The following is a 26,821-nucleotide window of genomic DNA, read 5'->3' as shown; positions in this document are numbered from 1 at the left end:
CCGTCGCGTGGCGGGGCCGTCGCGTGGCGGGGGCCCGCTCGCGCGGGGCCGGCCCCGATCCTCGTCTCGGCCGGCTCTGCCGGGCCGCCGCGGGCGCGCGGAGGGACAGTTGCGGCCTTGTGTGGTTTCACAGAGGTACTTTATGCGGATCTGTGGGCCTKAAGCTCGCAGGCTGCGTAGAAGCACATCTGTCAAAACACGCGCTAGTGCTGTGGGATGCGTTCGTTTTCGTGCGGACACAAAGAGGAGTTCACAGAACCYGCTGCTGGGCTCCAGCGCTCCAGCGGAGCACAACAAAAAGCTAGTGTCAAGCTGGCGGAAGAGGGCGCAGGTATAATCACTGCTTTCAGACCACTGGGACATGTTCCGTTCCCGTTTCCTTCTCCATCTTCTAGCTAAAGGCGCATCGCAGCCTTACTTTCCGTGCTTTGTTTGCTTTTAGTGGTCAGACAGAATGGCTCCGGAGAACCGGCCAAAGGACAAGCAGCATGGSAGGACGCACGGGCAGCAGCCAGAAGAACAGGCAAAATCAGCTGGGAAAAGGAAACGAGGCTGGGAAGAAACAGGGAATGAGCCACAAGCAAAGAGGTTGTTTGTGAGAAAAACATCCAAACCCCCAGAGAAAATCGGTAACGTTTCCTCAGATTCTTGCTGTTTTTGCCGACCAGATTTACCCTAAGTGACAGGCATCAACTAGCTGAAGAGGGAAGATGCCAGCAAGCCTGCAGCCTGCTCAAACAGGAGTGTTTGGATTGGATTATATTAAGGATTAAGTGATACACAGATGCATATGGGGGTATTACATCTTGCAGTTATCTGTCTAATGAGTGTGCGTGTGTGTGCGTGTATCATTTTGAAAGTCACTGCCCCTTGCTAGATGCCAGCTCACTGAAGTGTTTATCGCAGCTCATGGGAGGGTGATTAAGTTCTGTGGAATTCTTGAATTACCATATGTCTGCATTATTGTAGGACATACCAGTCCTTGTAATGCATTGCTTTTTTTGTCATGCAATTCTTAATGCAGGTTTGTAATCGTACGCTTGGTCTCCTACAGCGCACGGTCTACACTGGCATTTCCACTTGATTTTTCACATATTCTGACTTTCCCTTCAGTAGGTGGGAATATATCTCTATATTTAGATACTTATATTAGATTGCACATAAGTCCACTGATCACTTTTCCTCATGTGCATTTTTTATTTTCACTAGTATGTAACTTAGCAAAACATCTCTTAAACATTTTTGCTATAATGARAGGGAAGTGTGCCTGAGTTCTTAGCTATTGGAAAGATTAATGCTTTGCATTATCAGGAAAGTTGTATAGGCTTCAGATAGACAAATGATTGCTTTCATGTTTCCGCAGACACTACTTTTGACTTCATATTTTGCTTAGGAGACCGCTAGAGTTATTGCTTGGGTGGAAATAGTACACGCTTTCTGTAGATTTTTTTAAGGATCCAGAAATTACAGAAGTATGTTTTGTGTTTGTTTTTTAGTATTCAGAGATGCAGGAGTTCTGCCATTCTGTGTGTTTGCGTTTTCTGCTGTAGAACTCCAGCCTTCAGATCAGTTGACAGAGTGAATAGCGAATGGAGGCAAAATACTGTGTTTAAAAGGAGTTCTGCTTAAGATGGTGGATGATTAACACATCTTCTATAGTTAATTTAGCTACAAGATTTTCACTATAACTTCCTGGCCTGATTTTCAGATTTGGTGATCATCTGCAGTTCCCGTAAGATTCAGAGGGAGTTGGATGTGGCCTGTACTTTAGGAAAACGAGGCCAAGCATGTTTTTTCCTTATACTTTTCCTAAAAACAAGAAGACAAAAAACTTAGCATTTGAGCTTTTTCATTCTGTGTCCCAGTTTGGATTTTTATACACTTTGGAAAATTATTTTTTTCCCTGAATACATAAGAGGGATTCATTTTCTTGCAATCAAAAACATTTCTTCCCCTGATTCAGAAAAGTCCCAAAGTTTGTTTCTTAAAAAAATAATCTTGCTAACAAAACCAGATCTGAAAAAAATCTCTCTCTAGCCATTGTCTTTGAAGAAAGAACTGAGGATGCTAACTCTTCTGTGAAAACAAGGAATTAGAGTAGAGATGTTTTTATACCTGTTTCAGCAGGTGKGACAAGTGCTTTTTAGCTGGCACATGAATAAGGAAATTTAATGTCACACCAATGTGTCTGTAGGCTACAGAGTTGCATTAAATTAAAATTTTGTTTGTAGTCATAACGGATGGTATCTGTGTTTTGGTCCTATTTTCTTATTAGTATCCTTATATGAAAATAGAATTTTTATTTCTTAAGAAGTACTTCTTTCCCATTTGACATCTATATCCCCTGGCGTGTTATGGACCATTGCAGTGGGAATGATTGGCTCACAGACGTGGGGCTAAACAGGTCCTGTTTTCATGTAACAGTCCCTGAAGATAAAACTTGGAACGTGAACAGAAAGTTGGAGCAGGCTGTGCTCTCAGCAGAACTCATCCTGAACAGAAAGGTTTTCAAGTGATGAGGCGTCAGCAAGTCTATTATTGAGAACAAAACTCGCAGTGCTGTAGGCAGGCTGTATGGGCTACAGCACAAGCAGATCGAATGTTCTGATTCACGAGCAGGCGTTTCAGGAACCRCGTGGGAACCCATATGTTGCTGTGCTTGGGGAATTCTCAGGTGCTGCTGCTCTGCTGGTCATAAGTCTGACCTTCCCTCTGCTCTAAGCAGGAGTTCACTCCCTCCCATAGCACATTTCCAAGTCATTGGGTGTTTAGATAGCCGCTTTGTATTCGGGTAGGAACCATTCAGGTTGTAAACTGTCCAAGAGAAGTACCACCTGGACATGTCTTTAGTCCCCCCTTACTCTCTTTGTGGTAAATCTTTGGTGAGGAGAAGAAAGGTTTAACAAGAGGAAGCATAGGCAAAGCTCTGGCAAGCTATTGGAAGCATTAGACTCCATAGTTGCAGGAGCTGCTGTGCCTTATATATGTAAGAACCCTTTGGAGTCTTTTGTGGCTGGAGTTTGCCCTGGATTTAGCAACAAATGCAGGCAGGTTCCCATGTTGCATATTGAATGTGCGTGACAGGCATTAGCTTTCAGTAGGTTTTACTCTTTGGCTTTCTGGCAGGTTGGAATAGAGGTGGATCCATGATCAGAAACACCAGAGTCCTTCTGCATCAGCTGGAGAGGCAGTGCAGCATTGTCCACTATGTCTACCAGAACATGCTGGGAGGCTCCATTCGGGCACAGCTCAGGCAGGTAAGCGGTTTCTCCTTCGTGACCTGTTGGACATCTCAGTTTTCTGCAAAGACATCTCAAACACAAGCAGGGAATTGGAAGGGGCATAAAGTTCCTCACAGACACCGTTTGTGGCTCAGAGTCTGACACGCCCTCATGTTTCTTAATCCTGTAAAATGCAAGTGCTGAGATGGCTTTCTCTTTCCATTGACGTGGCCTTGTCACCCTACATTTTATCCTCCGTTAATTCTGTGCTTGCTTGAGTCATATTTAAAGTTACTGCTCTCTCATTTGAGATAATGCCCAGTGCTACTTTCTCGCATTATTCTGAGTGCTTTGTTTGATTGTTTTTGTACCTGCTTTACTTTGCTTCACTGCTTTACTAATCATGCTACTATTGGTGTTGATTTGTCCTCTTCATAGCCATGTTTCATCRAGCCTATAATGTTTTACTGGTTTTCAGTGTCATGTTTCTTCTTTCATTTAAAAAGTTACTTTTTCTGTAACATCCATAGCTAAGAAGAAGCACCTGGGCTAATTTTATCTTCTCGGTGATTTATCTGTTTTAAGTATCCAAACTTAAGGATCCTAGCCCATCCAGCAATGCCCATACCTGAGCTGAATAGCAATATGGTCTTATCATGGTTTTTCATTCCCTATTCTAAGTCTTTAATTCCATTTTTCTTATGCTGTATTGTTGAGCTGCAAGCAGTTTGGATGGAGGACCATAATATTTTATCTGTGGATGATAACATTTTTGGATACTCAGTACATTCATAGATGGTCACCAGAGCTTTTTTCTGGAGGGAGGAGGTGTGTTCTCCTTCCTTGTTAATATTAATTATCCTACCTATTTATCTCAGCCCGAGAGTCTTACTTACCTGCACGTTGTGTAAGGGGTGTTTTTTCTCAATTCTCTGTTGCTCTCTGACTGCAGTGGCTCTGGGGATTTATTGGGTCCCAGGCTGTTTTTCCTGGGACAGCATGTTCTCTTCATTGCACAGAGAAGCTTAGCATTTTATGTGAATGTACTAACGCTAGTGGCAATTAGAAATTTTTGGCTGTCATTATTCAGAAATATTCAGGAATCCCTACAAAAGTACTAATTCTCTTTGTTTTTGTAACAGTGTCTGCAGTTGCCATTTCTGCGTTCTCTCACCTCATACCGCCTTTTTCGAACAGCAAGTCCCTTTGACAGGAGAGTGACTTGCCTGGAATGGCATCCAACACACCCCAGCACTGTAGCTGTCGGTTCCAAAGGTGGAGACATCATCCTTTGGGACTATGAAGTACTTAATAAAACCTGCTTCATTAAAGGGGTAAGTCCCTGGGAGTGTGGAATGGGTAGGAGGAGAAAACTGGAGTACTACCAAATACTGCAGATCAAAACYGTGGATCTGTTGCGAGAAGCACGTAAGGGTCTTGGGTTGCAGAGCAGTCAGCACTGTGAGACAGAATTGAGGTGAAACAGCACRTGTGTTCCTGAGGCCCAGACTGTTCTAGTACTGGGGAGAACTGAGGCATGTTGAGTGAATTCATAGTGAAGCAGTCCATGGTGTGCGTTCAGTGGAAAAATAATTCAGTAACTGATGAAACAGTTATTTTAAAGGGAAGCTGGAAAAAAGTATGTGGAGAGGGTCTGTCTGTTTTAGGTCTTGATCTTTCTCTGCTTAACTCTTATTCTGTAACAGAGGAAGAAATATCTGTCTGAGTGGGGAGAAATGAAATCCCTTTGTCTGAAGCGAGAAACTAAACTAGAATGAATGATTTCTCTAGCTGGCATGTCCCCTTATTCTACATTCAGCCGTTGCCCATTCATGCTCCACAGCTTTTGCCCCCTTTCTAAAGTAACATAGATACATACTGGGAGGAGGTTTATTCTCCAAAAATTCCAGGGTCACCTTTTTTCTTTTTGTAGATAGTGTGGTGCCTGCCAGCCAAGGAATACATTGCCTGGGGACTGGAAGAGTTGGACTTCTCCTTCCTTGGGAGGGCAGCTGCCCAGGCAGCTGTCGTGTGGGAAGGCATGGTTGTCTTTGCCTCCTGAAGGGCTGTGGTGTGTTGCACTGTCGGTGTTAAGGACATAGCGGTGAATGCAAAGTTACAGAAGGCACTTTCCTCCTTTCCCATCACTCAGTGGACTTTTCTTTTGTTCATCCCCTTCCTTGTAGATGGGAGCTGGAGGGACCATCACAGGAATGAAGTTTAACCCTTTTAACCCTAGTCAGCTGTACACATCGTCAGTTGCCGGCACTACCACTCTGCAGGATTTTAATGGCAATACTCTCCGGGTCTTCACCAGCACCGAGGACTGGGAGTAAGAAATACAATTTTTTGGGCCTCTGTGTCCTGCTGGCAGGAGTGCTACAAAGAGAGAGAGAGAGAGAGAGAGAGAGATGTGTTTGTCTCTAATATGTGAGAGCTGAGCTTCCTCTTCTCCACATACATCTCCTTTATCCTCTGAATTCCAGGGATCCTCTGTCTTCCAGGGAGGCTTGCTCTCCCTTCTTGTTTTTCCCTGAAGCGAGGGAGGGGGGGGATCAGAGAGACTCTTGCTTCATTAAGGGGAGGGACTCTTTGATGCTTTTTTTTCCCTGTTATATATGACAAGGCAGGGGATGCCAGTGGATTTTCTCTGCAGGATATTCTTACACCTCCCATTGCTCTGTGTCCTGGGAACTGTCTAATCTCTAGACCTGTTAGCAATGCTGCTTGCTGCCAGATGKTTTTTATAGGGCAATTTACAGAGTCTCCCTTCAGTGCTCCTACACAATCACCTCTGACTTTGAGTGGTCCAAGGTGTCACCTTGATTCATCCCAGCTAACTTTTGGCACTTGATCAAAGTTAAGAGCCTGGACTCCCTCGGTAATGAAAGAAAAGAGGAAATGAATATCTATAGGCAATTCTGGCTTCCTGCTCAGAATCATCCTCTCAGAGTACCGCTCTTTCTGTGGACTCCTGAGGAAACCTGAGCTTCTAACTTAGTTACTTCAATTCAGTGCTTCAAGGTGAGTTAGCGAAATCTGGACTAGTGTCCAGATTTTCCACCTGCTTCTTTCCAGATTGGCTGTTCCAGCTGCARCCTTCTCACAGAGCAGAAGGTGACTGGCCACATGAGCAGAGAAGGACAGACTAGATCCTTGGGCAAGAAGCTCTTGCATCCCACCCAATGTAATGCCTGTTACTGATCTCAGTAATGATGCCTGGATCTGAAACAGCATGCCATGCTCCTCCCACTGCTGTGAGGATGGGCAAGACCTTTGGAAAGGTTTTTTCATCTTTGCTGGCTTCTTGAAAGCTAGTATAGCTAGTATTTAGAGTGAGACTTTGTTAAGTAGTTGCTCTGTGAGCAGCAGATGGAATGCACTTGAGCATCAGAGGGTTTTGGGACTCCCAGTTAGCACCCTTCTTTTCTGTCTCTGTTTGTTTAAGCCTTCCACTTGTTGAGTCAGTAGACCAACTCGGGGTAGCAAGTCTTGGGATAAGGTCCCTGTGCAATGTAGTTAGCAGTAAGATTTCTCCTTGCACAGCTCTAATTGCTCCTGGTGATATCTTCAGAAAGATCAGATATGGTAGTGGAAGCAACCTGTGGGGAACTGGTGAATGAAGTCTGTAAGAAGAGCTAGGTGCAGGGCTGCTGTGAGATAACCTGTTGTTCCTGCCCGGAATGGTGCTGGTTTGGCTTGTGATCTAAGCCTGGGCTGAGCCAGGTGGTTTGCTGCAGGTTCATCCTACCCTCTGTAGCAGAGGAAGCAGTGCTGCTAATGAGGTTTGCGGCCCAAAATGGTGGTGTGAGACCTACAGGCTCAGAATGCATGTGCTCAGATTGGAAACAGGTTAAAAAAAATACAGTTCATGTATTTCTCCTGACAGGAAACATACTTCAGTAATTTAGTATATTGTACCAAGCGAAAACAGCAGCGTGTTCCAGGGGATGAGTGCTGGATTAAGATTCTGTCTTCCACTGTAACCTTGGTGCCTCTTGGCTTTGCATGTGTTCCAGAAAGGGCCAGGAGATTCTCTTGGAGACATCAAGTTCAGTCCCTATGAGGCAGTGAAGCTTTATGTGGCATCAGGGGATGGCACCCTAAGTCTGCAGGACCTTGAGGGCAGAGCGGTGCAGGTGATCTCCCGTGCCCCGGACTGTGGCCATGAGTACCATAATGTTTGGTGAGAAGGGAGCAGGGCAGGGCTGAATGTCTGCTCCTTCCTGTTACTGCTGTGGTTGTCCTTTTGCTCTGTGACATCTACTCCTTTGCCAGGATTAGGAGGCTCTTGGTATGAATTGGTTCTGTAAGGGAGCTTGGAGACCAGCTCCTGATTCCAATCTGGAACCTGCAGGATGGATGAGCTAGGCAGCCACAGGGCACTTAGGCTTCTGCAGGAACCAAACATGCTGCATGCACYCTCTGGTGCCTTGTAGATGCTGACAGTGCTTTGCTGTATAAAGTGAGGTGAGAAGAGCACAGTAACTTCCTTCTCTTCATTATGATCAGTGTTTTGTGGGTTTTGTGCAGGTTAGCAGCTCAGGAAGCATAGGAAAGCGAAAAAAAAAAATCCTGAATGTGAGCTTGCAGAGTTCACCTGCTGCCTTCTGGAGGTGTCAGGCTTGCTGTGGTAATTTCCATGGCCGTGAATTCTAGTGTAAGTCATTCCTACAAAAGTGAAGCTTTCCCAACAAGTTCCCAAAGGATCCAGAATTCACTGTCACTACCCCCACCCTCCTAGTGGAGCTGGAGTTAAAACACACGTCTGTATTTAATAAGTTTGGTTTTGTTTCCTGGAGCAGTTTTAGAGGTGCAATTTTCYGGTCCAAAGCTTTTATCTTTCTTTACTGCTGCTTTACTGTTTTGTGGAAAACCTCATTTTAAACCTGTTCCTGTATGTTTGTCAACATCACAAGAGTGTTCTGATCTTTCCCAAGGTGTGTCTGTGTGCAAGCACCAGGTGGCTTTTCAGCCTCAGTTGTATTCCACTGTCCCAACACGTCACACTTCATCTAATGTGCATTTGGCAAATGACTTGGAAATTATTCCGTATTCCATCATCAACAGAAAGCTTTCCCAATAAGCTTGGCCGTCTGCCTGAAGTTCAGGCCCATGCCATCAGGCAGGAGATGGCAGTTGCAATCTGTTGCAGTCTCCCTGGTCAGAAAGGGAGATGTGAACCAGAGCTCCCCTTGCTTCCCAAAGCCTGTAGGAGGCAGCACTGATTTTGTGTCTTTCCCTCTAGTTGCTGGTACTGCAGTGTTGATGTGTCTGCAAGCTGCCGTGCTGTGGTGACAGGCGATAATGTAGGCAACGTGGTCCTGCTCAGCACTTCTGGTGAAGAGGTTGGTATGGGTCATGCAGTGTCTCCTCTGTGCGAATCRCGATGGCTCATGTGCTCTCTGACTGTACGTTGTTTCTAGTTCGTGGCATTTTACTGTAAGCTGATACTACAGGGGCCTCTGGAAGGAAGAGCAAGTTTGCACAAGATGAGTCCACTGCRTATCTAGGTGGTGGGACTTCCTCCATGTCTGTCATTCACAAGAAATATTCACATTCGTAGGCACACTGGTAACAATTCATAATTAGGGACTGTGTGATGAGCTATCCCTTCCTTAAGAGCATTTAGCTACTGGGAAGAGTAGTTACAGGGTAATCTGAGGATGTAAGCACCCTCTGCCAGCAAGCTTCATCGTTCTAAAAAAATGCACTAATGGGAGTCATTTGGAAATACTGCTTTGCTGGACACCCTTCTGTGTTCTCAGACTAAGTACATAACAGTAATTAAGCAAATGTTGGGGTAGAAAATGCACTACTGCCATTAGACACGAGAGGGCAGGTTGTTCCTGCTAATCCAGGGTAGTACAGAAGCCTACKGAGAGGGCAGACTGGCCGTGGGCCTGGCTTACAATAGCCTGGTGTACAAGAGAAGGGAATCACTGTTTCTCCCCTCCATGAGGTACCATCTGTGAGAGTTTGCCACCCCAAGAACTGTGGGTGGAAAAATTGTGTAAACTGTTGGGCAGAGTCATGCGTACTCCAAGTAAATCATGCTTATTCAAGGTTATTTGCCTCCTTTCTCCCTTTTTTCTTTTTCTCCTGAAAGAATCTGGTGGTCCGTTCTGTACTTGGGGGATGCATGCTTTCCACTTTCCTGGCAACTGTGGAAAACCACTCCATAGTTTTCTTTATTTCTGAGTTTCTCCTGTTTGTCACTGCTGCTAAGAGACAGAAGTACTTCAGCGCTTGTGGTTTTCATATTTACTTCTGATGTGCCCTGAAACTACAGCTCTCCATTTTAAAGGCTACAGGGATCATAACCAAGGTGTGTTTATTCCCCCAGCATTTATTGCCTTAGTAGGGGGTTAATATGTTTCTGACAAGTGAATCCTTATGCTCTAAACTGGCAAGAGATACCCATTTTCATGATGGGAACCCTCTATAGGACTAAATGATAATAAAGGTATGTCGGAAATCTCACATGCTGCCTCATTTAGATGAAAATAGGAATACAGGACCAGAAGAACAGCTCCTGGCATGCCCAGTCCTGTAGCCACTTAATAAATTCATTGTAGTCCATCTTAAAGACATTTAGGGTTTGTTTTGATTTTGTTCTGCCCGCTATTACAGGAAGGATGGATCAACTTCACCCCTTTGATAAGAAATAATCTTGTGACTTCCAGTATAAATTTATTTATGGCCAGGTTATACTCAATTGTTCTTGTTAATGGAAATATTTCTCCTTCCCTCATGTTTCTTTTTTATCATATTTCTAAAAGGAAGTTATATCTTCTCTCAGCCTTCTTTCTTGCTTTACAAAGCTCTTTGGTCTTCTTCCATGAAGCAGGCCATTCATTCTTCACCTTATCTTTGCAGACCATTTCTGTAACTGTTCCAATTTGTTTTAATCTTTCTGTGGGTGGAAGACTGGCACAGTGTACAGTATTCCAGACAAGGTCTTGCATTGCACAGCGGCCCTAACACTTTCTGCCATGAACCAGGGATCACATTTTCCTTTCTTGTAGCTCTAAAAAAGTGGTGGATCAGAGTCCTCGTATAATTAAATGGTTTCCAAGGTCATTCTTCTCCTTTCTTGTTTACAGCAGATAAACTCTTTGTTGTATTAGAGACATTTTTCTTAGTTTGTAAACTCTTCACTTTGCACTAAAAGATTATTATTCCATTTCTTTCCTCTGGTCTTCTGTTTTTCTTTTCTGCATGATTTTCTGTTTCCTTTGCTGCAGATTTGGAAGCTGAAATTACACAAGAAGAAAGTGACTCATGTGGAGTTTAACTCTCGATGTGAGTGGTTGTTGGCCACAGCCTCTGTGGACCAGACAGTCAAAATCTGGGACCTGAGGAACATCAAAGACAAAACAAATTTTCTTCATGTACTTCCWCATGACAAACCTGTCAATGCAGGTAAGTTCATGAGATACGGATTTCTCTGGATGGGTGCCTGTCRAAATGCCCATTCATTTATTTTTCTTGCTTTCCTCTTTACCTGAAGACTATATCCCCTGTTTTTTTGCGTTCTGTCTTGCTCTTCTTCCTGAAAGCATGAGTTGGTTTTCTGTTTCTTCAGTTGTGTTTGTGTGTTTTTTAAAAGATCAGACTATTTTGGAGCAAGACTCAATACAACCAGTTACAAACTGTTCAAGTGTCATGTAMTTTTTAAATGCAAGTATTGAATATGAACTTTACCTAGGAGTCCTTCAGGAGAACGTGACTTGCTAACACCTATCTTTTACCTTCTGAGTACATAATTCTGAGCTGCTGTTAGTGATGGAAGGATATTTAAACATATTGTCTTTATAGTTTATGATAGACTTACTCTAGGTAGCTCAGAGCTCTTTAGTCTCTGCAGTAACCACTTTGCAGGTTTTCCAGAGCGTGTGATTTCATGGCCGCTTGCATAGGTCTAAAGTGGGGCTGCCGTGGAGGTGYCCCTTCACCCTCAGCCGCACACTGCCATCTCCTCTTTTGTGCTGCACACCATGCTCAGAGGCTGCGTAGCATGCCAGTTCAGGGACTTGAATCAGCTGAAAATTGAAAATAACAGCAGCTGAACTGCCAGTACAAAGCATAGGGGTCAGATATGTGTAGCTTGGAATAGAGAAGAGAATGATATGCCAGTAGCTCTCATATAGGTTGGCTTAAGTTGCTGTGGAACTGCACCCTGAAGATATAATTTCACTGTCACCATCAACCGATTCCTGACTGTTTTCTTGCTRAAATGATAGTCCTTCCTGCTTGTTGTCTTCTTTGTGTTGGTACTTGTGATGAAGAGCCTTTCAGAGAGTTTGCTCAGCTGAGCTTTTGTTGTTGTTGTTGCAATGTTAGCTTTCAGTCAGATACGAACTTGCGTATTTGCTAATGCCAAAGCAAGGAAGACAGCGGGAGTGTGTGGCCAGAGGTAGGAAAGGGGATAGGGCGGCAGCAGCACAAGTTTAGACTGGCCATAGAAAACTGGAACTGTGTCTTCAGGGGTTTAGGTGGAAGCATCAGCCGTGGCTGTGATTAGAAAACTGAATTTTTGGGGCAGTTTCTTTGGCAGAAGCAGAGCATGAGACTCAAAATTACTTTGGCTCTGTTCTTTGGGTGTATGGTTGTACCTGTTTGTGGAAGTACAGCTTGCAGGGGTCTGTTTGGAGCTGTTCCACTAACTTGGATTGAGCAAGTTACTTTCTTTGCAATGTCTGTTTCTGTAACTTTAAAATGAAAACGATTCTTTCTGTCTAATGGAGCACTGTAGGTTTCAACTTACTGTTCAGAAGGGTGTGAGTTCTTTGATGAGAGGAGTAAAGTCTTGCCTGTTGGACACATGGCCTTATTCAGATCCCTATCAAAGACGTAATGGGTAGCTAGTCAGGCTTTTATGTTTCTTGTCAATCATAGCATTGTGATCTTTTGTTCACTTTATTTCTCCCTTGCCTAGCTTACTTTAGCCCGACAGATGGTGCCAAGCTCCTGACCACAGACCAGCGCAGTGAAATCAGGGTTTACTCATCTTCAGACTGGACCAAGCCACAGCATCTGATCCCACATCCACATCGGCAGTTCCAGCACCTCACACCTATCAAGGTGAGTTAAGCTAATGTAGCCCTGAGAAGGGGGATCAAACTTGGCGCTGGCAGCAAGTTGTAAAAGAAATGGTCTGATTTCTAGTCAGGATAGGTTGTTGGTGGGTCGATGTTAACACAGCTGTGCTCCCAGCAGAGCGCTGTTCTGACAATGCTCRTGTCACACAGTCTCTGGGTGGGATATACAAACTGCTCTGGTTCATAGTGCCAGCTCTTCGTTTCTGGTGTGCATCACTGTGAGCTCTGCCCCTTTCTCTAACTTTCCATCCCTCTGCTCTACGACTAGGCAACGTGGCACCCTCGCTATGACCTCATTGTAGCAGGTCGCTACCCAGACCCTAATTTCCCAGGGTATACAGTGAATGAGCTACGGAGTGTGGATATATTTGATGGCAACACTGGAGAGATGGTGTGTCAGCTCCATGACCCAAATGCATCTGGTATAATCTCGGTGAGTTGGGCACTGCAGCTAAAAGGACTGTTGTGTATTGAACTGCAGCTGAGAGATACATTTTAGGGACTGAAATGATAGGAATATCCTCCTTGCTTGTGGCAAACTCGCACTGTCATGGAGCTATGGCTGCCAGCTGTAGCTGCTGACTTGAGCAGGGCTGTTCCATGGTCATCTGTGGGCTTTCTGTGATATTCTTTAGGGAATGTTCAGGTTTCCAGATTGTTTTTTGCTGTTACATAAGCAGTGATGCTCTGATGGCTCTGTTATATAAGCAATGATGCTCTGACAAACTGTCATCATGTTTCCATTTGCAGCTCAATAAATTTAACCCAATGGGAGACACACTGGCCTCTGGCATGGGTAAGTAGAGAGAACCTGAGGCACTAAGTACTAATGTGTTCCAGTCCCAGAAAAAGGCAGGTTTGTTCCTCCAGACTAAAGCAAGGTGTGAGTGATGGGTTCCCAAATCCCACTTACAGTTCTGCTAGTGGCAATCTCTAATTTCATGCATCTGTAAAAGAGATCAGGACCTTTTCAATCTGCCACCTTTGCAGTTACAAGACACATTGCTAGTTGTCTCCTTTGAAACACCCCTGAGACCATAAAGTCCAGAGAAAAACAGCCTCCCCTGAGCAGGGAGCTGCTGCCATCTGCCGGCCTTTTAACAGTGGGAGGAACAGGATAGGAAAAAAAAAGGGCTTTTTCCTGCTAGTCTGTAGCTCTGTCCTTTCTGTTTACTTGCCTTATTTCCCAGGCGTCAGAGCCAAGAGTACTCAGGCTTTCCTAGGCTGTCTGGAATTAATGGAGCTGGCTTTAGATTTGGGCCTCAAACCTGTGACAGCTATGATTAGGAATTACTCAATTATGTTTCTTAATTACGCCAAATTTCTAGGGCTATGTGGAGATGTTATATGTACCAAATAACTTCCCATTCTCTGTGCCTAGGAAATAGCTCAGAAGAGATGAAGCATTTTGAATTTCTGGCACTTAACTGACATACACAGAAACTCTACATTATACCTATGGTATTATACTTGATAAAGAATTTCTGACGCGGGGTATTTAATTTTTCCTTTCAGGCTTTAATATTTTGATCTGGAGTCGGGAGGAGATGGTGGCCAAGAAGCAAGAACATCTTTTGAAAGCCATGACAGAACAGGGGATTGGAAGCCAGAGTTTGTCCAGACGTGGAGGGCAAAGGCAGGCAAACCCTGGGACAAGTAAACTCAAAACTAAGTTACTGTCTTGGGAAGTGGAGGAGGCAAAAACAAAGAGCAAAGATTCCAAGCCACAAGGAAGGAAACGAAAAGGGAAGGATCTAGAGAACTGATTTAGTATTTTGGTCCTTTCTGGATCACAGAGGACAAGTTCAGTGCTATCAATGGGCAGCATAAGCTCTGCAGGGCATTAACCTTACACTTTGTCCTTCCTCTCTGGATCTGATCTTACTTCCCTGATTCCCTTTGCTTCCCCTTCTAGTGAGTTGTATTGGCACTCAGTTCCTCCTCCAGGCAAGGTTACCACCCATTTTCTGAGGCATTAGGGAAACTTCAGGCCATGGAGAGATGTTACCAGATCCTGCTGAGGTTAATGCTTCCAGCCTATGACAGCTGCTTGTCATCACTCTGTTGGAGGTTACCATTTCCTGTAGTGTGCTGTGGAGCAGCTCATGACAGGGTCCCCAGCTCGTTTTAGTCAAACCAAGCTGATAAAGCGTTTGCTGACCAGGTTCACATTCTGAAAAGGTTGAATGTTCATTGGGCAGAGGTAAGGGGTAGCTTGGGTGACCTAGGGAACAGCGACCTCTTCAGTATGCAAGGTCTTGGCAGACTGTGTAACTGTCAAAAACCCCAGACAGCCTATGCCGTGCTTGCAGCTACTTAACTAGACCGTGAGGCATAGTACGATGCCAGAGCTCTTTATCTATCTGCCTCATGGGATGCAGGGGCAATACTGAGCTGAGACCCTAGTGATTCTGTAGTTTTTATTTTCAGAGTTCTCCTYCTTGGCACACATTAGGTAATTTTTTTCATCTATGCCTATGTGCTTCAGAATGTTGTATAGGAGTGTTTTTGAAGCAAAAATTAGGAGTTTCTTCCAAATATTCTTTCTCAGAACCAAATCTCAAGATTGCTGTTAAAAGTTTTGCTTTTTCTAGATTGTTTACAAAGCTGGGGCTTTGCTGCTGTCCCAGAGGTTGATGGATGGGACCAGGCTCCAAAACTTCTCAGATTCTATGTTCACTTTTATAGTTTTACAGTATTGGCATTAATAAAGTTTTGTACTAAACTGAAATTCTTCTTTGATATAGAGAGCGGCTGCTTTGAGCATTCTACTAATTGTTTTCTATGGGGGGGGGAGCAAGTATTGACCCTTTTGCAGGAAGGCTAAGAGTTAGAATAGTGGTGGGATTATCAGTCCCAGCACTGTGTCTACAAAGGACCCTTCCAAGTTAGACAAATTGCATTATAAGTTAATATCTATACATAGTTGTTGCATCCAAAAAAAAGTTATTTCACTTCTCATTCTGCTGTACATGGTACTGTAAATCAGGGATGAAATTCACTGCATCTACCTTGACAGGGAGCCTACTGCAAGAGTTATGCCTGTTTCTCAACACTGAGCACAAAGGAGTTAGCCCTATATGAACTTTGGAGAAGAAGAGGAGTAGAGTTCAGTGTGGAACTGATTTTAATGATAAAAAGGAAATGTATTGGAACAATTACAGAAAGTCATTCACAGTCAGAAAGTCAAAATCATCATAGAAACTTTTTCTCTGCGTGTGCAAAATCTGCTGCCTTTAAAAATAACAGGTCCAGTCCCCTTAGATGCACTTTCTAGTACCTCTTCCTTGTGCCTGTTCTCCCAGGCAGTTGCTTGTTCTTTGTGACTGTCTTGCTGTGCAGAAGACATCATAGATTGTATCTTCAGGGGACAAAAAGGTGAGGAAGATGCTGAGAACAGCAAGCTGCTTCTGCTGATTTGGAGTTCCCATACTGGCAGATGCCTATTATGGTATAGGGAAAAGTCCCCATAATGCTCCACAGGAGAAGAAAAGGAGATGTATGTAACCTAAGAACTAGCTTCTGCCGCCAAGAAGGGAAGGGAACTGCACCAGAAAGGGAACTAAAAGAGGGAAATGAATGTGCAGCATCACAGTGTGAACAGCCAGTACCTCTGGTGCCTGCTATGGTCTCTCATCCTCTGCCAAAAGCTACAAGGCAGGTGTTGAGCACTTTGCATTGTTTCCTACAGCAGCTCCAGTGCACAGAGGGAAGCCTGCAGCTTCCATCTATCTGGTCTTGAAACAAAAATAATCATACATGGGACAATGGCAGGTGACGGGCTCYACAGTTACCTGCAAATACTGATTTTTTTCTTTTTGGCGCAGGGGTGGGACAGTGGGCAGGTAAGGCTATCCAGGGGGGAAGAGAGGAAGAAAGACAACGGAAGTTGCCATTTAGTCTTAAGTAAACAGCTATAAAACTTTCTGCCAATAAAGCATATTTCTTGGGCTCATAGTGGATGTCTGGACCACCTACAATACAGGATCCTTCCTGGATCTTTCTGAAAAGGCTCTAGTAATAGATAAATTCACTATGGGGAGGTCTAATTCAAAAAATGAAATTTTAGAAAGGGCCCAAGTTTCCTATCTACAGGGACTCTCCTTTCTATAGCCAACATTACACACACACACACACACACACACACACACACACACTAACACACACAAAAAGTGTGCAGGTTTGCTATGGATGGATAATCACATTAATTAATTTACAAGATAAAGCTCTGGTTCTGTTGATCACATGTAGCCTACTCTGCTGAATCCGAGAAACTACTGCTAGGTTTCCAATTCTGTCCTGAGTCCAGGCCGATTTTTTCCTGAAGCACAAGTTGAGGGGAAAAAGACCAGCTGCCAGCAGCAATTACTTAGCAGCAACCTCAGAAATGTTGATCTGCCATCATCTCCAGCAGCTCCCTCTGCGTGGAGATTAGATGAGTCTCTATGCATTGTTGGTGAGCTGGGCCCTCTACTCCAAACCCAGCCTTCCTACCATCCTCAGCCCAGTGGCTTGAGAGAAAAGYGCACAAAGCAGGCTGACCCTAAAGAAAGATGTGACTCCTGGCTACACTGGACATGACACCTGCTGGAGGCCCAGGCCCCTCTGCCACGGTGAGTGGTAACATTTACAATCACTGAAAGGAGAAAAATTCTTCCTGGGGAGCAGCAACTCCAACTGGCCATGGTGGGAGTCCCAGACTAGTTAAGCTGTATGGGGCACCACACACCAGTAGGCTTCAGAATTAAAATTCAGAAGAGTAGCTCAGTCCTCTCCCTTGGACATCACCTTTAGAAAACATCCAAAAATCACTGTCCAGCTTCCTTCTGGGAAGCAATGGCCAAAGCAGAAGAATGCTCAATAACTGAGGTGCCCAATCATCATGGGCAGCACTGCTCCCTCCTGCTGCCTGGGAAGGAGTTGGAGCAACTGTCATGCCTGCTCTTCTCCCTCATTGGAAATGTGCCGGTATCCAGGGGGCTGAGACTGTATGCGGAAGAGTACAGTCAACAGGAGGATGATAAGGAGAAAGAGAATAGAGCCACACACAGCCAGAGCCACAAACAGTTCTGCAAGGAAGAAAACAAGTGGTCAGCATGGTATCATCCAAGCTTTCTGCTTCTGCCACACTCCAGTCCAGCCTGGGCTCACCTGTGTCATGCACTGTGCCTGCTACCTGGCATTCTTGCTCCCAGTCCTGGGGAATGACAGGATCAGTGAGTTGCAAAAATTTATGCAGGGGACATTTTTGCTGACAGCCAGGGAGTGTCAGTGGGAAAGGTTCCTTCCCACTCTCATTCCGGAAAAACATCTCCACAGAGAAATTACTGAAAGGGAAACACAGCCAGATTGGTTTCTTGCTCCAGCTAAAATCATCCCTTTTCAGAAACCTCTTAGTGTGTACACCCTTTCCCTTATTCTTGTGGTAATTTTCCTTAGAGTCTGCCGCTAGGAGCAAGACTGTATCCCCTAGGTTGGAGCTTAGACTAGGTATCTAACACTTGCAGTGAAATCACAGCAGACATCTTTACTGCAGCCCTCACCCATCATCCTCTTGGTACAGCTCAAATATATGACATGAGGCGTATGGTGCTTGAATCTTGTTGTAGACATCTAGAGCCATCTGCAGTGCCACAAGTGTGGTGTCATGCTGAGAAAGAGGGAAAAAAAACCAAATCAGTCACCCTTATGAATGGGGCAGGGCAGCTCAGACCATACCGGTAAGGGACAGGACTGTGCTGAAGGGAAGYTGCCTTTGTAACTTCCAGCTGGAAGAAGGGAAAGGAGCAGTACTATTAGAAAGGTGATCTGTGAAGGGTGTGAAATACAGCTGTACATATCATGCATCATTCTTTTAAGAAATGGCCTCTGGGGAGCAATATGGGAGAGAGGTTTGACTTTCCAGTCAGCAGGCTGCTGGAAAGGAGGGATGATTCTCCATATCTATACTGCTGAAACATTGCATCTGAGTAGCATCAGCCTGTCTACCAAATACAGGATGGCTCCCCAAAGTCTGCCAGTCTCCTCTGCCAGACTGAGCTAACAGGAAAAAAAAATGCTGGTTTGAATCCTCTTCAGGGGCCTCAGAGGAATGATGCCAGATAATCGACAACCTGCCCAGCCAGAGGCAAAGATACATCTCCTGATCACTGCATCGGCTGCAGAGAAGCTAGAAAATGTTAAAACCATTAGCAAGGCTCAAAGCACCCTGTGAGGAGGAAGAGGAGGAGATGGATTGAAGCTAGCATCCATGATCTCACTTACAGCAGAATAGGCAAGTAGTTTCAGGTGCTGATGGGCAGAGATGGTTGCTGCTTTGGTTAGGTTCTTCCTAATGTGATCCAGCAAGACCCCTGAGGAAAGGAAACAGCTGTTAAGATTCAAAACCTAGATAGAACAGCATGAAGTTCCCTCCCTGATCCACTCACCGCCTTGCAAACGAGCTTTCTCTGTCCGATGGTGAATCCCAAACATAAATTGAAAACTGAAGTCTTTTAATTGCTTCAGTTGAGTCATGACATCTGGAGTCACCCATAACGGCAGCTTCATCTTGTGTGCTTGCTAGAAAGAGACAGAGGATACTCATCTGCAGGTAGTACGGACCAAGATCAATGAAAGGCCTGGGAGTCAGGGCATCTACATCTCGCCCAAACTGCTACTGATTTCCTATATCATTTTTAAATATGAACCTCTCTGTTCATGCTTCTGTCCTCATGCTGCCACACTGCATACAAAGAACATGTGGTTAATGTCCTTACTTTTTAAAGTTGTTTCAGAAACTAAGTAAGACAAGCATAGAGATTAAAATCTAGGAGCTGCCATTTCTGTGAAAGCACAACTGGAATGCAGGGTTATTTTGCAACATCAGTAAAAAAAAAAAATATAAATCAGGCACTTGCATGGCTGATTCTGCCCCACAGATGGCATGCAGTCAGAAATAAAAAGCAAAGTGAGAGAGCACAGACTCAGTTTCTGATGTACCTGGCACACAATTACCTGAGAGGCTATAGGGGCGGACACAGAGGCCACTGAAGGAGAACAGATAAAGTCAGCACTCTGCAGACATTATACTGCAAGGCACCGCTGGCAATCCAGCAGTCAAACCCAGAATATACAGAATGAGGAATCAAGGAAGGAATTTGCTTCGCAGCCAAACCATTACAAGAAAGGATTAGTTATACTGGCAAACAAATAGCAGTTGCGGTTCCCTGGCATTGCTGGCATCCAACAGATGAAACAATTTTCTATGCCACATCCCATTAAACTGTTAGAAGATGAGGCTAAGTATCCTTTAAGGTCCATTCTGTCTGAGTAGTTCAGCACAAATTCCCATCAGCAATCTCAATATTTGGCTAGTTTTGCATTAATTTACAAAGAGAATAGCTGGGAAGTTCCTTCCCCCTACCAGCTGGTAATCTGCTAGTTCAGGTGAGAGAAACAATCCCTCATTTAGGACACTGTCTGTAGGAATGAGAAAAAAGGACAAAGCCCAAAGTGACTGAAGAGACTAATATGTCTCAAGTATAGTTTTGAGAGTAAAACTTCCCTTCCTCACAACTTTCTGATTTTGTTTTTAGACAGTGAGCTGTTCTCCAAGTTCTTAGGGCTACAGCAGTTGTCAATGAAAAAAGGCCTCAAGACTCTATTTGTAAACTCTCTCTCAGCAGGTCTTGAAAGGGAAAAAGATTTGAAATTGGTATTTCTGACCAAAGGAGATTTGGCCACTGATAAAAAGTTGCTTCACTGTGATTGTTATAAGACAGGAGATTGGGTTTGTAATACAAAGGGCAAATTTACACAATGCAGTGCAGCTCTGGACTGAAATTTTCTGAGCTTGAAGCAACTCAAGCTGCTTTATATGGCAAAGTGCAATTCTGTGCAGAATATTCCACAAGAATATAAAGATTGGTTTCCTTTCCCTTCAAGACAGTAAAATGATAACATCTGTCTYTAGAGTCTTTCTCTGTCAAAGGCTATCAAAATATTTTACAGATGTTGCTGATCCAGGTTGTTTTATGTGCTTCTGCAAATTAATTTTCCAGCAAATCTGGTGAGCCCAAGAGATTAAATTCCTGTGGCTGTAAGATGATGACCAAACTTACTTCACAGAACAGTGTGTCATATACACTCCAAACAGACTCGAGGGAGACATCCCGGATCCCAGTCTCTTTTGCCACCATCTGCAGGAATTGCTGTAGGAATGAGCAGAGAAAGGAACTTTTCAGTTTTCCAATCTCATACTGTATTACATGCCCACAACGGAGGTGGTCTTACCCTTTTCTCAGACCTAATTACCTAGAGGTGATTACTTTAGCTACAGTCCTCAGACCACCTTATCTCATGCAAACAATCACTTACCAAATTCTCTTTGGTCTTATTTGTGTATTCTGCTGAATGCCGTGTTTCATTCTGTAGCTGTTCATACCGTGGACAGGGGGTCAATGGAAACTTCAGTAGCTGGGCAGAGACAACAAGAGCAGCTAGGTCACTAAAAACACAGAAGTGCAGAATCCGAAGACAAAACCCGCAACTGTAATGAAATCCTAACTGGTTGGGTGTATCCATAAACACCTTCAGATACCTCCTTCTAGGACACTTCAGACTGTGCGTGGTCTGCTGAGGTGTTGCAGTTAATGTACTTAGCGAGCATAGATCCTGAATTCTCATCTTGTTCAGAGAACAGAAGAATCTTTGCAAGGCAGGTTTAAAGGGAAACTGAAGACAATCTGAACCATGACCGAAGGAAGGACTTTTGGGGAAGTCAGCAAAACACCATGCTTCAGTAGCCACCCCGCCATCCTTGAGAATAACTCACCCTTTCCCCAGACTCAGGCACTGTGTGCACAGGGATAGGCTGCCAGGAAACATTAGGGTTGAACATCTCTCCTCTCTCTGGAGGATACAGGCCTGCCAAATTGGCCTCCGCACTCATCAGCGTCCGATCACAGTCTGTACTGCGGATGAAGATCTGCCAGGACAAGGACAGTGCACTGTTAGTAACACTACTGTAAGCAGTGATGCCTGGACACAGAACAAGGCACTTGCTGAGGAACTCTGCTGAGTGCCCTGCAGCTGCTCATGAAGTGGGCAACAGTAGAACAGGAACTCCTCCAGTGACTGAGCTTGCTAGTATTGCCCGGCTAAAACCTTAAGGAGGGACATGAAGACAATTGGTGTGTGGTCTGTCCCATTTATCTAGAACAGTGAGGTACACTGTGCAGAGATTATAGATAAAGGAGCCTGAATATGAGTAAGAGTCAAAGAAGAGCAAGAAAGAGATGCAAGTAATGATGGGTGCAGATAGGAAATGCACTGTGTTTACATAGCAGGATTGGGGCAAACTCCTGGATTCAGTTCTCAGTTCTAGGAATGAGCTGTTGCACTTGTTCAAGAACATGCCCTTTCCAAGCCTCATTTTTTCCATGTGATAAATGAAGACAACAATCATCTGCCTAACAGGAGAGGAAGAGGAATGGGGACTGAGATTTTATTTGATCACTGTGAGCTCTTGGGATTAACGGGCCAAGACCGTTTATCATTCCAGGGCTCAGAAAGAGATATCTGAACCAGAAAGAAGAGAAAAGAAAATATACAGAAGAGAACAAAAGAGACTATTCAGAAGGTCAGAGCAGCAAAGCTCTGGTATCCTCATATCTGTGCACTGAAAACATTTAGGAGAGATCAGGGAGAAGCCAGTAATAAAGTAAGAGGAACATACATGAAATTGTGATGAATGTCCTAAAAGCCAACATATTGGATATGAAACAAGAACAAAAAGCTGGAAGAATCAAATACAAAATCAAGATTGGGATTTTTTTTTGGTGATGTTAACTGAAGAGAGAGAAGCATATAGAAAAATACATGTGTTCACTCTGTATAGTACCTTCCATGCAAACTGTATCTGAAAACTTAAGTTAACAGCCAGGAGGGAAAAAGGGGAGAAAAAAAAAAGAAAAAAGAAATCAGACATTGTCTTTTCTGTGACAGTTTCTACCCTCTTTTACCTCTTAATTGTGGCTTAAAAATAACAGAGCCTGTACTCATTGCACAGGATTGCTTTTATCCTAGGTAAACCCTAAAGAAATAGAAAGAAAATATTTAAAAAGATAAGAATCTAATTCTAGAAGTATCATAACAAGCAATTAAGCCCCGAGTATATATGCTTTTCTCAGCACCTTTCTCCAGGGCTCCAGCTTGTCGCTGAGTCAGGTGACAGATGGTCATATGCTGTCACCCAGAGGCAATACTTCTTATAAGAGGGAGCTTGCTCAACTCAAGAGATTCAGGGTTGGTTAGCAGAATGGTTTCTGTTTGCATGTGCTTTCATTTGTTTTTCCTTCTCAAGTGAGGGAAGAAAACAGTTTCAGATGGCAAAGCTTTATAAGAAGAAAGCATGTTTGTAAAGGCACTACTCAGGAAGGTTAAAGGATCTGTGTTTGAGCCGACACTGGAAGTTTTGCTGATGAAACAAATGTCAAAGAGGGGATGCAATCTGAACTATGTCAAGCCCTGTATTTACTGGGGAGCCTAAAAAAGGGGGAAGCAAAGACAGAAAATCTTGATTTGCCACGTTTGGTCAATCACACATTGTAAGCACAGAGAAAATAAGTGAACAGATGTAGAGGCAGCAGTGGGATGGGGGGCCAGCCTTCCCTTCAATCCACATGAAGGCACGCCTCTCATCGTGATGCTTGCTTATGTTCCAGTTGACTCACACCTACCTGATCAACCACCATGGGTATTTTAAGAACTTTTCTACTTCCTTATCTTTTTTAGTCCTTCAGATATCCCTCTGTGCACAGCACGTGGCTCCCAAAGGGCTCCGTATCTTTTTTATATATATAAAAGAAAACTACATGTGACTATCAGTTTCTCAAGAAGTAGCATAAAGTGTGGCAACATCGCAGAGATGAAGAGGAAAAATAATAGCTTTGGGGGACTGGGGCCCTCAATACTTTACAGGTGGAAACAAATGACAAAATCATTTGTAGACATTACTTGTAGACAGTAATTCCTGTTTATGAGTACAGTCTCCCAGGTGATTGTATCTGAAGTGTACTGAAGAAGGTAAGGCATATATGCAGGCTGCATTCTTGTTTTGAACCAAGACCAGCTGTTACGACAAAACAATCTCGAGTAAGAAACCAAGTTCCAGATACAGCACAGCATTCCTGTTTTGTTTCGTATGTTGACTTCAGAGCAGTTGGCTTCAGCTGGCTGGTAACAGTGCTGCTGCTGTACAACCTTTGCCTGAATTGTCTTAACATCTGCAAAAAGGACAGCGGCCGCATCCTGCACAACCTTTCCCCCCCCTTTTTACTAGCCTTTAAAGCCACCTGCAGCCAGGTTAAGAGAATGCCTGCTCTTAGCTCTCTCTTCTGCAGCTCAGCAACCAGTAGTGAAACTGGACTAGAAAACAAGAACAATATCAGACAGACAGACGGCACCGATTCCCACCCACCCCACGAGAAACCGCACCCGGARAAGTGCGTCCCACGCCCCGGCCCTCGGCCGCCGCCCTGCGAGGAGACCGGGCCGCCGCCAGCCCCCCCCCCCCGGCTCCCCCCGCCCAGGCAGAGCGAGGCGAAGTGCCGAAATCGGAAATTTCTGCTCAAATCGCCCCCGCCGGGGCCGCCCCCGCGCCACTGACCTCCTGCCGCCGGTACGTGGCGTTGAGGAAGCCGCGGTAGCGCCTCCGCAGGGCCTGGCCCAGCTCCCACTGCTGCCGCATCCCCACCTGCAACGGCACGGCGTCACCGACGGCGCCGGGCGGGCGCCGGGCGGGCGCCGCCGCCGCCGCCGCCGCCACGCACCTGCGTGAGCTGCCCGAAGCCCTGCGGCCAGGCGGCCTCCTGGTAGGGGTCCCGCGGGTAGGCCTTGATGGGCGACCGGTCTCCGTGGCGGTACACCTGCGGGGCGGGAGCGCGGGCGCGTCACACCGGCCCGGCGCGGCCACACGGCGGCCCGGCCCGGCGCGGCGCGGCGCGGCGCGGCCCGCTCGCGCCACCCCTCCTCACCAGCGTCACGAAGCGGAGGCTGCGAGCGCGGGCGAGCGGCGGCGGCCGCAGGCAGACAGCCAGGAGGAGCAGGACGGCGCCACCCGCGGCCCGGCCCGCCGGCGCGCCCGCCATCGCGCTTCCGCGCTACGCTTCAACACCCCCCCCCACCCCGGAACCGAGCCGCCGCTGCCTGCGGCCCCGCCCGGACGCCGTTTCTCCCTGCACATCGGAAGCAGCCGCGGCTGGCGGCCGGGCCCGGGTGACGGCTGACGGGGGCGGGGCGGGGCGGAAGCCACGCCCCCGGCCCCGCGCGGGGGGCCTCCCCCCCCCTCCCCGGCGTGTACTCACTGCGCATGCGCCGCGCGGCCGGGCCAGTGTGAGCCGGGTCGCGCCTCGGTGCGGGCCGAGGCGGGCCTGTCGGGGGGGTGCGGCCATTTCAGGGTGGTTCGCCCAGGGAGCGGAGCTGGGCTGCTCCCCGTCATGGGCGGCGCGCAGCTGCGCTCCTCGGCGGAGGCGGCCCCGCGCAGCGCAGCGCAGCGCGCCGGGGGCTGCCTGGCTGCGGCGGGCTCGCTTGCGGGCATGCGGGCAGGACGCGTGTAGCGAGCCCCGCGGCTTGTCTCGGTAGTCACTAGCCGCTCCCGAAACCCGAGCAGGCCCGAGTGCAGGCTGCTCGGATAACGGCGGCTTTGTTCGTGTGTTGGTCTGTGTTCAGCAATTTTGCAAATACTCGTGCTTTAAGGAGGTCGGTAGTGGTGATGATGTCACTACCAAAAAATCTGTGGTTTGTGAGGAATGTTCGCCTCAATTTGCAGTACTTGATAGAACTGCGTTGCTGCTTTTCTCGAGGAACCCAACGCTGCCTTATATTTGTGCCCAAGAGGTGCGGTCACATGACAGTTTGTTTGAATGACTGTTCCTTCAAACACAGAAAAAAGTTTCATAGTATTCTGGTGTAATCTGTAATGYGCTAGATACAGTCTTAGGAGACATTAACAGGGAAAATATGTTGGCATATATAGGCCAGCTGCCCTAGCTTTTTATGTCATTAATCTTTTCATCCCCGAGTATCAGCTAAGGATGACTGCATGGCTGTATGAAAATAGAAGTCTTGCTCCTGGTGATGCTGTTGACCGTGATGCTGCTACTGGCCAGTTCTGCTCAGATTTAGTAGTTCTTTATGAACCTCGAGGAAACTACGTGAGAGTGGGACAAAACTGAGCTTTTGTTATTTAATAACATCTGCTGAACTGTTGGCCAAGAATCTGGGAGGTACCATTTAAAGAATGGAGGAAAAAAATCACAGGTGGTTAAACTCATGATGGTTAGTGTCAGCACATAGATGTGTAATTACATCCTCAGTTTTCACGTTCTTTAAAAAAAGAAGGAAATTTACGGTTCTTGCGGTTGCAAAAATATCTTGGAAATATGAAGCCTAATGGCTCAAAAAACAGGAAGCTTATTTGTCTGCATGTGTTTATTGACTTAAAATTTTATGTGGTTTGCAACATTAGGAAGTTAAATCTAAYATTTTTATAGAGTGCTGAATTATTTATGACATAAAAGGATTATAGCAATGAAGACTTGATGTAACATAAAAAGTTTAGCTGAATGGAATAATTTAATTTGCTTATTTGTGAATGATTAATGAATTAGAACTAGTGCTATTCTGGATCTTTTAAAAAGCATTATGTTGTATTATTTTTTTCCTATTATTAGTATTGCTAGTCTTGATCTGGTACCATTTGGATGCTTGTTGGGGGTGGAAAGAAAAAGTTATTTGTAGACAAACAGCRTGTTGTTGCTGTTGACTTCTACTTTATTTTTTTTCTGTTAATTTTGGTTCACTTTTCTGATTTGAGATTATTGGTGGAAAAGTGATACTAATTTGTGATAAAACAGAACTTTGAGTTGCACTGGGGCACAAACAAGCTTCAGACAACAGCCCAAATCTGAACTGCGTGTAATAGGCTTAGCGACCTATAATTTAAAAGCAGTTTTTGTTTAATTTTGCTTTGAGAGTATAACTGGTAATTTTCATGTCAGACCAGCTTTCTAAGCTAAAACTGATGCGCAAAAGAAAGGATTGGCCGTAACCTTAATTATGGGTCATCTCCYGCTGCTTTTTAACGCGCTGGGGGAAGGAGTCATGGTTATTTGAGAGGGGAGGCAGCCGAGGCTGAGTGTGCACCAGCGGGGCCTCCCCAGCCTCCGGCGATGGACTCGGAGGCCTCGCCTGCAGGAGCCAAATGGGGTGTTTAAAATGGGGGTTTGAATTCAGCTTAAGGCGGCACGGACGAGCMTATCAAAACTTGCTGTTTGGTTTAATTGGCAGCTCGGAACCGGCGTGAGTCCGAGGGAAAGCCATGCCGTGGCTCCGGCGAGCGCCTGCAGGGGACTGCGCCCTTCAGGTGGGCTTTAAAGGCAATTTTAGCGGCACCTGGAGGTGGCCGGGGGGGGGGACACACGCCACCCCCCCCGGCGCGTCCCCCGCGGCCGC

At 45.6% G+C, this 26,821-nt stretch overlaps 3 protein-coding genes across 6 annotated transcripts in view; 2 read left to right on the top strand and 1 right to left on the bottom strand.

Annotated features, from left to right (window-relative positions):
• DDB2 (damage specific DNA binding protein 2) overlaps nt 1-15,056 on the top strand; it is a 16,615-nt gene extending 1,559 nt beyond the window's left edge. Inside the window, exons 1-11 of one of the 3 annotated variants that reach the window (XM_085305917.1) lie at nt 98-331; nt 443-629; nt 3,127-3,257; nt 4,364-4,555; nt 7,241-7,407; nt 8,470-8,569; nt 10,469-10,646; nt 12,163-12,308; nt 12,594-12,758; nt 13,076-13,121; nt 13,841-15,056. In XM_085305917.1, the coding sequence (XP_085162043.1) occupies nt 143-331; nt 443-629; nt 3,127-3,257; nt 4,364-4,555; nt 7,241-7,407; nt 8,470-8,569; nt 10,469-10,646; nt 12,163-12,308; nt 12,594-12,758; nt 13,076-13,121; nt 13,841-14,091 (1,752 nt within the window). In that variant the 5' untranslated portion in view covers nt 98-142 and the 3' untranslated portion in view covers nt 14,092-15,056. Of the gene's footprint in view, nt 1-97; nt 332-442; nt 630-3,126; nt 3,258-4,363; nt 4,556-5,407; nt 5,554-7,240; nt 7,408-8,469; nt 8,570-10,468; nt 10,647-12,162; nt 12,309-12,593; nt 12,759-13,075; nt 13,122-13,840 lie in introns of those variants that run through there. The other 2 variants (XM_085305897.1, XM_085305906.1) reach the window with 2 other exon arrangements.
• A 378-nt stretch (nt 15,057-15,434) lies between these two features.
• ACP2 (acid phosphatase 2, lysosomal) lies at nt 15,435-24,517 on the bottom strand. Of its 2 annotated transcripts, XM_085305926.1 has the most exons (11): nt 24,343-24,516; nt 24,139-24,234; nt 23,976-24,062; nt 21,141-21,293; nt 20,684-20,782; nt 20,428-20,517; nt 18,754-18,886; nt 18,590-18,678; nt 17,869-17,975; nt 17,477-17,652; nt 15,435-17,394 (listed from the first exon to the last, which is right to left on the bottom strand). In XM_085305926.1, exons 1-11 carry the CDS (start codon nt 24,454-24,456, stop codon nt 17,258-17,260), a joined length of 1,281 nt encoding a protein of 426 aa, XP_085162052.1. In that variant the 5' UTR covers nt 24,457-24,516; the 3' UTR covers nt 15,435-17,257. The 2 variants fall into 2 exon arrangements, with proteins under 2 accessions (XP_085162052.1, XP_085162060.1); XM_085305934.1 differs by lacking the exons at nt 18,590-18,678; nt 18,754-18,886 and having other exon boundaries at nt 24,343-24,517.
• Nucleotides 24,160-26,821, top strand: part of NR1H3 (nuclear receptor subfamily 1 group H member 3) — a 30,754-nt gene continuing 28,092 nt past the window's right edge. Inside the window, exon 1 of the mRNA XM_085305999.1 lies at nt 24,160-24,180. The gene's annotated coding sequence lies outside the window, so the exon portion shown is untranslated. The remainder of the gene's footprint in view (nt 24,181-26,821) is intronic.

Source organism: Rhea americana, unplaced genomic scaffold, assembly GCF_003343005.1.
Source record: "Rhea americana isolate MKP2758 unplaced genomic scaffold, rheAme1 scaffold_102, whole genome shotgun sequence".
Taxonomy (NCBI): domain Eukaryota; kingdom Metazoa; phylum Chordata; class Aves; order Rheiformes; family Rheidae; genus Rhea; species Rhea americana.
Note: the sequence above shows the minus strand (reverse complement) of the source record. Positions and strands in the feature narration are given on the sequence as shown.

Coding starts and splice junctions, on each gene's coding strand:
- ACP2 (XM_085305926.1), bottom strand. CDS start 24,456: ATGGCGGGCGCGCCGGCGGGCCGGGCCGCGGGTGGCGCCGTCCTGCTC. Junction 24,235..24,342: donor GCCTCCGCTTCGTGACGCTG/GTGAGGAGGGGT, acceptor CCCGCCCCGCAG/GTGTACCGCCACGGAGACCG. Junction 20,783..21,140: donor TGCCTGAGTCTGGGGAAAGG/GTGAGTTATTCT, acceptor GTCTCTGCCCAG/CTACTGAAGTTTCCATTGAC.